Source organism: Microplitis mediator, chromosome 9 (assembly GCF_029852145.1).
Source record: "Microplitis mediator isolate UGA2020A chromosome 9, iyMicMedi2.1, whole genome shotgun sequence".
Lineage (NCBI taxonomy): Eukaryota > Metazoa > Arthropoda > Insecta > Hymenoptera > Braconidae > Microplitis > Microplitis mediator.
The window spans coordinates 8322657-8337414 of NC_079977.1; the positions used below are offsets into that span (position 1 = coordinate 8322657).

General features: G+C 30.4%; 1 protein-coding gene across 1 annotated transcript; it reads left to right on the forward strand.

Moving 5' to 3' along the window:
* Positions 1-1877: 1877 nt before the first annotated feature.
* LOC130674619 (valacyclovir hydrolase-like) lies at positions 1878-6915 on the forward strand. The gene is made up of 5 exons (XM_057480001.1): positions 1878-2198; positions 2824-2914; positions 3053-3373; positions 3465-3720; positions 6198-6915. The coding sequence occupies exons 1-5, from the start codon at positions 2154-2156 to the stop codon at positions 6289-6291; spliced, it is 807 nt and encodes a 268-aa protein (XP_057335984.1). The 5' UTR covers positions 1878-2153; the 3' UTR covers positions 6292-6915.
* The last annotated feature ends 7843 nt before the right edge of the window (positions 6916-14758 follow it).

Sequence of the window (14758 nt, forward strand, 5' to 3'; positions counted from 1 at the left end):
ATTTTTTTGTCGTTGAGATATTTTAGAAAAAAAAAAAAATACAGGAAAGAATTAGAAAACAGTCAAATTTTTTGTGTCACGATAAAATTTTTATTGTCATTAATTAATCATAAAGAACTATCAGTTCAATGTCCAATCAAAACTGATAGAAATTTTGTAACGTCTTCATGATAATAGTTGATTGAAAAATTGTATATTAATATGTTCTCCTAAATACCAATAGATTTGATATCGTTTGTTTATCATAAATGACTGTGATGAAATATATTGTTTATTTACGTTGATTTTCTTTTATGTGACTGTCATTTACTGTAGAGCATTGATAGAGTGATAATACAAGTAAAAATATTATTGAGAATGTCTAAAAAACTTAATCTAAACAAATTTATTAATTTGTATCAAATGAAAAATTCGAACAGACTTCATACAAGTGTACAAAATTTATCAAAAGTTAATCCAAAAATTGAGGTACGTACACTAAAAAGTATAATAATCAAATACGATTCGAGTTTGCTTAGCTCTCCATTGAACATTCATGTTAACTTAATATTATGTCAAAAATTGTTTCTTAATAAATTCTCTTCAAAGTGGGGCCCCACGAGCTCAAATACAATGAGAAGTTTTGGGGCTGGCCCGCAGGATCAACCGTTTTCCAGATTTTTAACTTCCCACTAAGAAGATCGACGATTTTCGAACAATTCGAAAAGTTATTGTTTTTACCCCGATTGTCGGAAATCGAAATTTCATCAGATGTTGAATTTTTGATGTCATGGGAAGCCATCCTATTTTTTTTAGAATAATGTCCAGTGTCTGTATATGTATATTTGTATATGTGTGTGAACTTTTTATAACTTTTTAACGAATGCACCGATTTAGATGGTTCCTACGGCAATTAAAATAGTTCATCAGTGGCCAACTTTCTTGAGAATTTCTGATTATTCGATCGAATAGACTCTGTGAAAATTAAGAAATAAGGAAAAAAAAAAATTTTTTTTTATATTTTTTGAAATTCCACAGGAGTGACTTAGTGAATCGATTCCAAAATCTAATCAGCTTCAGAATTTGATAATGCGTGTCGATTGCCACAAGAACCATCTCGTTAATTCGTTCGAGGAATAAATGGTAAAAAACAGTTTTTTATTCCAAATATCTCTGAAACGACTTAATCAATCAATTTTAAAATCTAATCAGCTTTGAAGTGCAACAAAATGCGCCGATTGCCGCAAGAACCATCTTCGATTTTTAAATTTTTACAATTTAATATAAAACGTAACTTGATTATTAATTATTTTTGATGTCTTGAATTTTTCAAGTTCGCGAACTCTTTAAGCTCGAAAACAGCGGGAAATCTTGGGGCTAGCCCGCTAAGTCAACCGATTTCTATTTTTTTTCCTTTCGCAAGTTAATCTCAAGACTTAGTCTGAGAGACTTAAGTCTGAGTTGAATTCAACATATGGACATTAGATATAGGCTCTCTCCCCTTCGCGTTCGAGGTTTCCAAAATTTTTTTTCTTTTGTTTTAAAAGTAGTGTCTACTGTCTAGATCTAAAATAGTGAAAACCACGGTAAAATAGTGTATATACACTATTTCACAGCTCTAAATATACCACTTAATATACTTATAGCTGTGAAACAGTGAATAGTAACGGTTCCAGATGTAACCGGGATTTGGTTATTATTACAACATCATGCTCGGGAAATAACTAGAACCTGGTGCCTGCCTACGGTAACTGGACAACGGGGGATAAATTAACATCTTCTTACACCAATTGGAAATTGCCACGAAGCAAAGCTACAGGACGCATGCGCTAGCCTGGAGTACGAGGGAATAACTAACTCGCCGAAGGGCAGAACGGACAATTCTGTGTCAGCTACAGTTGAGCTCACCTCGCTTACCATTGTTATACTGGTCATCATATATATTCAGTTGTACTCGATACCTGTTTGGAGTTAATTTGGAAACAGTCTACGTCCATTATACACCGTGTGGAAATATTGTGGAGTCCAGGAAAGCAGTGGAGTTTGTCTGGTCGGAGTTCGTTTGGTTGGAGTTTTGGAGATTTGGAATTTTGTTAACGCCGGAAACTTGGAGATGTGGACCTGGGCTGATTTGGATGTGAAATGTGCAAAGATCGCTGAGTCACGAGACGTGGATGTCTTCAACTTGTAAAGTTTTATATAAATTAATTCTTACTCTGGTAAGATTAAAATTATCATTGGGATTTTATAAATTGAATTTATTATAAATAATTACTCTCAGCTGGAGAGCATAAATTAAATTGGAAGTTTTACTAAAGTCGAGAGTGAGAATTAAATAAGGTTGTAACGAAAATTCATAAAGTAAATTCAGATCAAAATTGTAAAGTCGAGTCAGTGTTCTGTGCCCGCCATTTTGGCGTTAGTAAATTATCAAGTCAACTTCACTCTCACTAGCTTGTGTCGTTAATTATTGTCGCGGTTTTATTTAATTAATTATTGTAAAGTGGGGTCTGTTGTCTGGGAAATATTGGTTAAATAAAAATTGCCATTTAGTTTTATACATATATATCACCTATACAAGTCTCTTATTTCACAAGCTTCCTATACTCTCAATATCTTTAATTATTCCTTGTGACCAGGATCGGGTATTCCCCGCCCTGTAGAAGAGCTAGTCACAAAACAGTTGATTTTATCAACTGAATCTAATCTTGGCTTCCTGGACAGGGGGTCACACCCTGGACTGGGGGTCTCGGTTATACAGATTTAGAGAGTAAATGATTTTTGCTCTGGGTTCCTCAATATTTTAAATCATTTTCAAATTACTGACCAAAAATTATTTTTTAGGAAAATAAAATAAATGTCAAAGGTATTAACATCAATTATCTCAAAACTGGTACTGGAAAACAAACAGTTTTATTCTCACCAAGCCCTATAGGTATATCTGTTTTCATTTCAATATTAATTTATACTCGTTTTCGTAAAAGTGCGTCACGAACTTTAGGCTCATGTCGCAACATCGCGACTCTCAGTACATCACTACTTGGCGATCAAGTGACATAAATATCTATTTCAGGAAGTATATGGACAGACTTTAAGCCACAAATTGAAAGCTTAGACAAGACAAAATTCACAATCGTTGCGTGGGATCCGCCAGGTTATGGAAAATCTCGTCCACCGGAAAGAGATTACTCAGGAGATTTTGGTCAAAGAGATGCTGAATGTGCTTATGAATTAATGAATACTTTGGGTGTTTCTAAATTTTCTCTAGTTTCTTGGAGCAGCAGTGGGATTTCTTCTATGAGAATTGCTGCTACATACCCTCAATGTGTTGATAAACTTATTTTAATGTGTTGTCCCATACAACCATCTTTTCAAGATTTAGAAACTCACAACAGTAAATAATATTTTATTTAATTAAAAAAAATATAATTGCACCTTTATTGTACATTAAGGATTTTAATAATTTAATGACTGAATGTTTTAAGCTATGAAAAATCTGAGTACATGGCCTAAAAAAAGGAAAGCATCTTTGGTATCATTGTATGGTGAAGAGGATCTCAGTAAAATGTGGAATTCATGGGTAGATTATTTGATTCATGTTTTTAACAATGAAAATGGTACTTTTCTTAGAGAAGTTGTTCCAAACGTGAAATGTCCTACATTAATTCTACATGGTAACAAAGATAACTTTGTCCATCCAAAAAATGCTTTCATCCTAAATAGTAGTATCCACAATTCAAGGTTTGTATATTTATTTTTATCTTATTATCATTTTTTAGTTTGGTAATTGTCTATATTCGGGCTCACCACATTTTTCGATGTTCCAAGTGCTTCTACTTTGAATATCTATATAATAGTTCATTTCGATACATGTGCGCAACAGTGGGGATTCTGACGTCACGAGTTTGAGGCTATGGGCGCATTCTTGTCAAGACCGAGTTAGTTATCCGGTCGAGCGAAGCGAGTCTATGCAAGAAAAATTACTACACTGTAAAAAGAGCGGTGTTAAAAATGTACTCATTTTAACTCCGCCCGGTGTTAAAATAAAATTACACCGGTGTAGGAGGAGTAATTCACCGGTGTTAAAAATACCGGTGTTAAATCGAGGTAACCGGTGTAAAAGCGGAGTAAAATCGGTGTAAAAGCGGGGTAACCGGTGTAAAAACGGAATAATATCGGTGTAAAAGCGGAGTAATACCGGTGTAAAAGCAGGATAAACTGCGTCCGCTTGGAGTATTAACTTTAAAGATTATAAAACACATAAATGTCAGTTCTTGATAAAAATTAATACAGAATATCATTTATTAACAAGTATAGTGATCGAGTAAGTAAAAATATTTACAAAGTAAAATATTTTAACTCCGGTAAAGAATATCTACACCGGCGGCATCGTTATTTTAACACCGGTCTAGAATATTTACACCGGCAGCGGCGTTATTTTCACACCGCTATCGGTGTTGAAATTCAACACCGCCGATTTTAACACCTACACCGCTTGGACTTACCCCGGTGATTTTTTACAGTGTATTTGAACTTAAAAAATCGTAACTAATACTTAGAAAACTGACGGCAAGTGTTATAGAATTTATTATTTGGAATGTTAAAATTCCCCATATTGACACCCGGGTTTCGGGTTATAATTTCAAACACTAATTTTTAAAATTTATTTTTTTCCATATACACGCCATAAAATGATAATAAAATTATGTCAGATAGTGCAGTATAGCACGGAACTATGAAATTTCAAAGAAATTTGAAATTAATCATACCCGAGTCTAAATTTAGAGCCTATATATAGGCCCCTCTAGCCCTAAATAGATCCGATTTAGAGCCCTGTAGTCCTGTAGCTCCGACTTTAAACCCAGGGGCCTTAACATTCACTGAGAGGTCCGATTTTGAGCCTTCAAGTCCGACAATATTGGTCCCGTAATAAATTTCGATTCATTAGAATTGAATAATTTATGATGATAAGAAAAATTAAAAATTTTTTAAAATTAATTGTAAGCATAATATTTTTGACATGCAACGAAATTTATTAATAACAATAGTTAGATAATCAGGTGGTTAATTAAATTGTAAACCTTTTTAATAAGGAAAATTTTAGTTTAATTTATTTACCTTATAAAAATAAAAAACTTGCATTTATTAACAAATTATTTGTATAAGTAAATAATTATCTAAAGTGCAAAGTTGAATCAAGAACGTGCAATATTTAAGAATATGGTTCTTGAACTTTTTATATTTTAATAAATACTAAAATATCACTATTTAAACAATAGTTTATTTTTAATTGCTGCAGCGTTAACACTATATAAAAATACAAAATTTTATTGTTCTACATACTTAACGTTATATTTTTCAAATTCTAAATTTTGACCGATAATTTTCTTCAGATATCTATAGATTTTTACATTATGTCACTGTAGATTTAATTCGCATTTATGATGGTTAGGGAACTTTCAATTGAAATTTCAAAATATATAACCATAGTTTAATTGTTAGTAATAACAATTTTAGAATGAAAACTGCATCACACAAAGAGAAATAATAATCCATTTCTTTAATTAAAGTTATAATTTTTTGTAATTTATTATCAAAAATTAAACTATTAACAGCATTTGCTATATGTTTTGATAATTTTAATTAAAATTATTTTAAGTATTGTAAGTGCAAATAAAATCCAGAGTAACATAGATTATTAATCACAATATTAATAATGATAATGATATTAATAATATGAGTATTATTATTAATATTATAATTATTAATATTATTATTATTACAATAAACAAGGGCTTACAGGCCCTAAATCGGACCTAATTTTAATTTTCATCAGGTCCTAGATTGAGCCCGCAAGTGCCAAAAACGGAAATTTGTAGCACCTCAGGGACCTAAATCGGACCTAATTTAACATAGAAACCCACTCTATTTAGAGCCTACAAGTCCAAAATAGGTCCGACTTTAGAAGGCTCTCAATGGGCTCTAAATTTCGACTCGGGTATTTATACCTTTAGCATAAACACTCGAATGTTGACGCTAATTCTACACTCAATTAAGCAAATATATCGTCAATCCGCTGGCAATTGCATGGTGACCAAGTTGGTTTCAATGCTTATTGTCTACAGCAGGATTTTTGCTATTGAAAACATGTATGAGCCCCACTTCTAAACAATTACCTTTAGTTTTATCATTATATATAATTTATTATTCTATTTTAGAGTAACGATACTTGAAGGAGGACATAATGCTCATCTTAAATATCCCGACGAGTATAATAAACTAATAACGGGATTTTTATTAGAAGAAAATTAAAACATTCTATAAAAAACAATATATATTCATTTTTGCACAACTCAATTGCGAAGCAATGAGACGTGTTCTGCTAACGCTTACTCGGTCCGGCTGATTCACTCACGTAAAAATCACATTTATACTTATCCTAATATTATCAACTAGAAAAAAATTCGTAGCATTTGAAAGATAATTTATTAATTAGTAAAATTAACACAATTTTAATTTACTTTTGTTAAGAATAATAATTGAAAAAAAAAAAAAAAAAACCTGTGATGTCCGTCAATAGGTACAGATGTTGGTAAACACGATAAAGTAAAAAATACACAACCGAGTGATCTATTTTTTCTTTTTATTACACTTGAATACTTAAATAGGAGAGCTCTATTGAAAATCACTATCCAAATCTTTTTGGTTTAATTATAATTAGTAAAAACTTAAAACTGGCGATTCCATTTTTTTTATCATTTTCATTAATTTTTTAAAAAATATTTTTTTACATATAATAGGCGCGTCATTTATTGCTCATTAAAGAATAAGCAGTTGAGTTGTGCACGTTTGGATTTTCCAACTTTTTATTATTACTAATACAATATCATTGTCCTGATATTATTTGAATATCAATTATATCTTTACTAATGAAATATAGACTAAATAAAATAAATATAAATATAAATCTTGTACTTGTTAGTAAAAATCTAAATTTTGGCTAATTTGATAACAATTATATAAATTTGAAAAAAAAAAAAAACTTTATTGACCTTTATCTTCATATCATACATAATAGTAATAACAATTCCAATTTTTTAAAAATAACAATGACTAATTACTATCTAAGTAAAAATAATCGTATTTAGGTTACTCGTATAGCAGACTAATTTTTACTCTAAAATTATCTCTGGGTAATCTTAAGAATCGAAATCTTATACCCTCAGGTGACTATTCAATGGTCGGAAAAAAATTCAAAAGGGGGTATACTGGGCTATTTAAACAAAATAATAAAATAAAAATTATTTTCTCAGACTTTCTATATTTTCTTATAAATTTACAGTGTCCTAATCACCCCCTCCCCTCTTTCTTTTTTTTTATAAAAAAGTCGAAAAAAATTTAATGAAACTAAATATTTTGGAATGACCATTTTACCCCCTTCTTATCCTATCTTCGATTATATTTTAAAATCAATGAATCTAAATATATTAGAAAAAGTAAAAAATAATTTTTTGTACGAAAATAATTTTTCCTTTTTAAAACCATTAAATTGAACCTTGAAAATTTTTATACTTTTTAATGTATGATATTCTGATGGCAAGACTTAATATGTAATCACGCGACCTGACGAAGGCACCGATTACACTTTGGTCTCGAGGGTAGTAAACAGCTGGCGCTGTCAAGATCTTGCTTTTGCTCTTGCTTTTCTTTTTCTCTTTCTCTTTCTCTTTTCTTAGTTCAATGTGATGCTGTGTAGGCTAATTGACGTAGCACGAGCCGCCAGACTTTAAGTAACTGCAGTACTCGTTGTTGTTGTTGCTTAATATTATTATTATTATTATATTGAGTGGATGTATTAGTAGTAGGTAAAAGGATTTGGTATAAAAATTAGTTATAAACTCAGCTCTGGACTCTCGAAGAAGCTTAAAGACGAGAAAGAAGGCCAAGAGAATGAGCCAAAGAAGAAGGCACTCAAGATAAAGAATAAGAAGTAGTGCCTCGAGCAGTACAAAGTTAAGACTCGTCCATATTCCATCCTGGCGAAGAACCAAGCCAACCGATGCCTGATCTTTTGAGCACCGAGAGATCGCAATTACGCAAATTGCTGCTCTGTTCTCGCCTCCTCGGGCACTCTCAAACCCCCTCGAGATGAAAAATATCTGCACAAGGATAACCGAGTCGAAATAAATACAACAAAATAACTAAATAATTCTCGACATTTCTTGCGAATGTGTTAATTTTATAATTACTTTATTTAATGACAAAAAAAACACACAGTATAAATATATAGGGACCCTGGGGCAAAATAAGACACCATTTTTTAAATAAAATAATTTTTTTTGTTTAAAATTGCTCAGTTACGACATGTAGATAATTATAGAAATTATGGGGCAAGTTGATCATTCCAGTCAGTGCGGCAAATTTTTAAATTTTAGTAAAATAATTCTTTTTCTCATAATCATGACTCATTTTACCTCAGAATCAATAAATTTTAGCTCTCAATAAAATAATTAACACAATAAACATTTGAAAAAAAAACAAAAAACAATTTTTCCACTAAAAATTTAAAATTGGTCGTTCTGTTTTGACTGATCAACTTGCCCCATCATTTCTTACAAATCGGAATTAAGCATTTTTAAACAACAAACAATTTTTTATTGGTCTTAAAAATGGTACCTCATTTTACCCCATCTTCCTTATGTATATATTTAGATTAAAATTTATTATTGTTAAGGATAAATGTTTCAGTAGACGTGGAAATTAACGCAGACTGGTAATTAGCCGTCGAATCAGCTTGTTCTCCTTCCTCTACTCAGCTACTTGATAATCGAGATAATTTATACCCGCCGGTTTTAAAAGTTAAAGATGCTCTTGGGTGGATCTTGAGTCTTTTCTCAGTCTCGGATAAAAATAATAAAAATAAAAAAATTTTAAATGTTAATGTTAAGATGGTGTGTGTATAAAAAGTGCCGCGAAATGTCGCCCAATTAACCGTTGAATTGGAGCGTCGAGGTCATATCACCAGGCATTCGATTCAAAGACATTAATGACTGCGTTCATGCTTGAGTGTACTTATAAAGCTAAAACCTGCTGATGCAGATGCTGATCCTGATCCCGATCCTGATGCTCTGATGAAGAAGAAGAAGAAGAAGAAGTGAGTATGGGTATCATTAAAAGTGTCCATTTATACCTCGAGATATTTTAATAATAAATATTATATCGCTGGAATAATGATACCTGCTTCTGCGAGATTCAGCACCAATTACTTCCGGATTAAAATGTATATGTGTGTTTACGATTTTATTATTGATATTTAACGATCAGAATTTTATTATGGTGACGATTATACAGTTTCATTAATGTCAGACGATATGTCTTTATATGTAGAGGAATAGAAGGATTAAAGATTAAATTTATTTTTTCCTCAAATCAAAAGATTTTCATAATTATGAAATATTGTTTTAATACTTTTCTTTTTTAATGATCAGAGGGAGAAAGAGAGGGAAGGTAAGGATGAATGAAAATAATAATTATTTCCTGTTAGATAGTTGTTTATAATACTTGTAACAGTGTCCCAGGATGATTGAATGTTAATGACCTTAATGAACGCAACGAGAGATGCCTGAAGTAAGAGCAGAGCATTGACATTAAGATAAGTTTATATCTTCGCATCTCCATCGCTCTTCGGAGCTGTACTTTTCTGTCTATGTACTGTGTTCGAGTTATTACTTATTTATGCATCGAGTCTAAGTAGAACCCGTTTGACGTTCCTGTGCTACGTACAGATAAAACGCCTTTTAATAAGCTACACTAAAATATACTTTGTTTATTTATTATTAATATTCATCTCGAGGAGATTTTATGCTTAAGACTTTAGGGTTCATGTTTTTGTTTGTTTTTATTTTAATTATTGATTAGTATTCAAATTTATCTTAAATCAAAATTAATAATAATATTGTTATTAATTATTGTAATCTTGTATGTCCTATTAAATGTATACGAAAGAGAGACAAATAAACAACTTAAAAATAATTTTAAAATTAATTTTTGAAACCTCAAAAAATTTCAACAATGATTCAATAAAACCTATGAGTCGTGGAGTATACAAATATTAAAGACTGATTTATTTTTTATCTGGTTCTTTATTAACTACTTTTGAAATGAACTATAATATTTTTTAAGTCGTCCAACAATTACAGTGTAATTTAAAAAATAATATTTAATTTTCTATGCCCATGACTCTAGATAATAATGAATAATTATGGTCTAATTACCAAGTAATTATAACAATAAAATAGCTGAAGGTAATTATATTTATGAAAGCATACTTTGAGAGCTTCAATTTGTTGCCTTCGTTCTTCGTGACAGTTGATGTGTCGTTTTCAATTTCTTAAAAAATCGGACTTTTCCAGAGGAGTTTTTTCAAAAATGTGCTCAGTCTTGATACTCCGAGGAAATTTCCATTTGATTAAGGTAATTTTATTGCCATTTAAAAAAAATTGCACTCCGTGCGGACGCGCATAGTTTGAAATCGGCGAAAAATTATAAACAAACTATTTGTGCACTTTGTAGAATAAAGTCCTGACAATTTGAATAACTCGTATTCGAATTTATCATCAATATTTTTGCTTGATGATTCAGGTACAGTTAAAGCAGCTAAAGTGCTGGGATCAATATCTGGATCTACAAATTTAACAATTTCAGATTGTAAAAAGTCATTTCTTTCACCTAAGAAATTTGCAGTCTCATTTTAGCTTTCTTAGCGTCCAACAATTCCAGAGACAAAACAAAATAAATACTTTATTTTCAAATAATTATTCCCCTCTCCCCTTTTCTTCTAGTTGATTAATAAAAAACCAATTCATTTTTCAGTAGAATTAATTTTTAAGAATCAGTTTACATTATCTGTGAATTTATTGGCTCAAAACCTATGTTTTGTAAGAAAATAATAGTAAGACAAAAATAACTCAGTAATTGTTTAAAAAATTTATTAAACACTCGTATCACACGATCCGTGACCAATGGCTGTCGTTAAACATTACGTATTGCACAGTACAATCGACAAATCGTTATCTCTTAAACAGCATACGTCCAAGTGTCCTACCGTGATTGAAATTGAGCCTTAAGCGGTGAGTGTAAAGTAAATTATGTCTACAGTTTTTATTTATTTTTATTTTTTCTCTCAATACAAACACACATACAGATACATTGAGTATAGGTAGTAGACCGTATGTCTACAGTCATTTTTCTATTTAGGCGTTGAGATTAAAGAGATTGTTACAATGGTAGTAAGTACGATATGATTGAATCTATAATATTATGTATAAGTTGTTTAGGTTGTTTTAACTCGTCCGTAACGGGCATGAAATCGAACCTGGAAGTCTTGTGGTATTTTTAAAATTTACTTCTTGCTAAAATAGCACGCATGGCTGACCATAGATATGCCACCGTCACTAATGTCATTTTAAATGTACTTGTACGCGCCTTCAATGCTGTCGTAAATATCTACATAAAATTTTTTATTTACTCACTAAGATTGAGTGGCGCATAATCCTACATACAATTTCTATAAGGGAGATCGAGGCACGACGGGATACATAAGCGAGTAATTATTTCTTGGGGTTTTCGAGCCCTGATTGTAATTTGTTATTATCTATTTCGAAAAAATCTGTTATCTATTGAAAATAATTTTACGTTTATATAAAAAATTTTTTAGCGTATATGCTTCCGTTTCACTTATGACTCATTTCAATATTCAGTGTGAATTTTATGTAAAGAGCAGATAATTATTTAAAATAATTTGGACTTAGGTGCAATTTTACATAATCGCAATTTCGTGGAATTTTTTAAAGTACGCAGTAAAGTTAGTTTTTAATTAGCCAATAATTTAAAATCTCTGTCATTAAGACTTTAAAAACTATTAAATGAATTGTCAATAAAACCATTGATTAAATATATATAAGATATCAAATATTTAATTTAAGAGACTGGTACTTTTCAATGGAAATTAAAATCTTGATATCTATATATTCGCAATCTTAATTGAAAAAATTATATTATGCCTAATTAAATTTACAACATAATATATAATAAATATTTGTGCTATTAAAATTTATTATAAACAAATTTTAAAGTTTATGTTAATGCTACTTCATTAATAAAACATACATTCAATTTATGTATTTATTTTTTTAAACATTTTAATATTTGATACACGGAAAGAAAATTATGGAAACTGTTCCCATAATTTTGTGAAATTTTTTCCTATACCAACATAGGAATTACGACCATAAATTATGGGAGCGGTTCCTATAATTATAGGAATGTTTCCCATAATTATAGGAATAGTTCCTATAATTATGGGAATGATACCCATAACACTATAGGAATGGTTCCTCTAATTAGAGGAAGGTTCCTATAATTTATAGGAATACTTTCTATAATATTATGGAAATCATTCCCATAATATATGGGAACTATTCCTATAAATTATAGAAACCATTCCCATAAATTATAGGGACCATTCCCATAACATAATAGGAACTATTTCTATACCATTATGGGAACTATTCCCATAATATTATGGAAATAGTTCCCGTAATAGTATAGGAATAGTTCCTATACCATTATGGGAATCATTCCCATAATATTATGGGAATACTTCCCATACCATTATAGGAACCATTCCTATAATATTATGGGAATGGTTCCCATACTATCATGAAAAAATTAATTTAAAGAAAAGTGTGGAAATCACTTCTATAATACACAGAAATATTATTAAATATGAAAACAAAAATTCAAACATTGAAAAAAAAATTTGCATTTGACAAAAACATTAAAATTTTTAACATAATTTTTTTTTTTTAATAAATGTAGCGTCGAAGACACTTTATTTGAATCTCTCCATTTCATGATGGAAATTTCTACACTATTTTGCAAAAAAAAATTTTTATGATATTATGGGAATGGTCCCCATAACATTATAGGAATAGTTCCCATAATATTATAGGAATAGTTCCCATACCATTATGGGAATAGTTCCCATAATAGTATTGGAATGATTCCCACACCATTATGGGAATGGTTCCAATAATGATATGGGAATAGTTCCCATAATATTATTGGAATGGTTCCCATATTGGTATAGGAACTACTCCTATACCATTATGGGAATGGTTCCCATAATGCATAGCAAAACTTCCCTTAATTTTCTTTCCGTGTAGTAATTTACTTCAGTAATTAAATAATAATAATAATAATATGGGGGACCAAGACAAGACGGCAATCGTAAATGAGTAATTAATTTTAGTGGCTTTTGAGCACCGGATACGATTTACTTTATTTATTTCGAACAAATCTGTCATCACTTTACTATAATTGTAATTTTTAAAATTTTCGGGGCACTCCAGAATTTTAATTGCTGTATTTTTTTCGTACCTTTTATATGTCAAGAATATAATGATTGATGAATATTTTTGATAGAAAAAAATTATGTCGGGGTGGGATGAACTTTTTTTTTATGTTCTTAAATTTTTTGTACCCTCTTCTACCCTCAGTATTCCGTAGCGCGTTAAAATCTAAAATATTTGAAAAATATATAAAAAAATATCTTCTAATTACATTGTTTAGTGTAAAGTAAATTTATAATGAATATTTTTAATTTAACGAAAAATGCATCCGTAAAAGAAACCCTACAATTTTTAACTTTTGTTTCTCAAAACCTAATTAACAAAAATGATTCCACGACCTCTTTAAATTATTGCACAAAGACTGATCTTTAAAATGAATGGTATCAATTCAGCCCATCGTAATTTGTTCAAAACTTATGAATTTTTTAAAATTAATATCAACGATTTGTAAGTTGATGGATAAAATAATAAAAAAGATACCGACTTAATGAATTTTTTTTAGTGATATTTACATTGATTGACAGTAACATTAATGTTCAATTTAATTTATAAAGCGTGCATAATAATGAAATAGTTTGTTTAAATGTATGAGTATATTTAAAACGTAACGGAGCGCGAAAGTTGTGCAAAGTCAGAAGTAAAAAAAAAAAAATAAAAGTTATATATAGTGTTGTGTGGTTGAGTACGTGAAGGAGAGAAGATACTGAGGGTGGAGTATTTGTATGTGCACACGATACGAGTTAAAACGGTGTTAACCGGTAATTTAGATCTCGGGTTAACGGCTGCTAATTTAGACTTCCGTTATACGGGCACGCGATTTTAAATATTCGACAATCTGTTCGATTAATGATAATTCCCGCGAGATCTTGATTGATATTTATACGTTCAACAGTGTATTTTAGCGCTACGCCGACAAGTTGCTTTCCCGGTTTTATAACATATTTTTTGTTGCTGTATATATTTATACTTATATATACTTAACACTCGATACAACACACGTGTCGATAATTCTTTAAAACAGTTTTTTTTTTTTTATTGGAAAAGTAAACAGTGGATGTGTAAATTTATGTTTATTTAATTATTATAACTTACATTATTTTTATTTGTTTATTTATTCATTTTTTTTATTACAGAGAGAAAAATGTAAAAATTCGAATTCAAAACTTCTTAATTAACTTTAACTTCACTGTAAAAAATCGGGAATAACCTTGGAGTTATTACGGATTTTATTTAAATCCGGATTTGATCCGTCACCCCATACAGGAGCTGCCAGAGTTGAACAACGGGCCCCTACTTGGCCCAGCACTGGGGAACCTAGCTTTGGCACACCTATATTGGCCCAGGCTTGGGCCAGGACTGGGTAACCT

What these genes read in the sequence shown, in the direction of transcription:
- LOC130674619 (XM_057480001.1), top strand. Translation starts at nt 2,154, where the DNA reads ATGTCTTCAACTTGTAAAGTTTTATATAAATTAATTCTTACTCTG. An exon ending in AGATTTAGAAACTCACAACA is followed by an intron (nt 3,374 to 3,464) that starts GTAAATAATATT and finishes GAATGTTTTAAG; the next exon opens with CTATGAAAAATCTGAGTACA. An exon ending in AGTAGTATCCACAATTCAAG is followed by an intron (nt 3,721 to 6,197) that starts GTTTGTATATTT and finishes ATTCTATTTTAG; the next exon opens with AGTAACGATACTTGAAGGAG.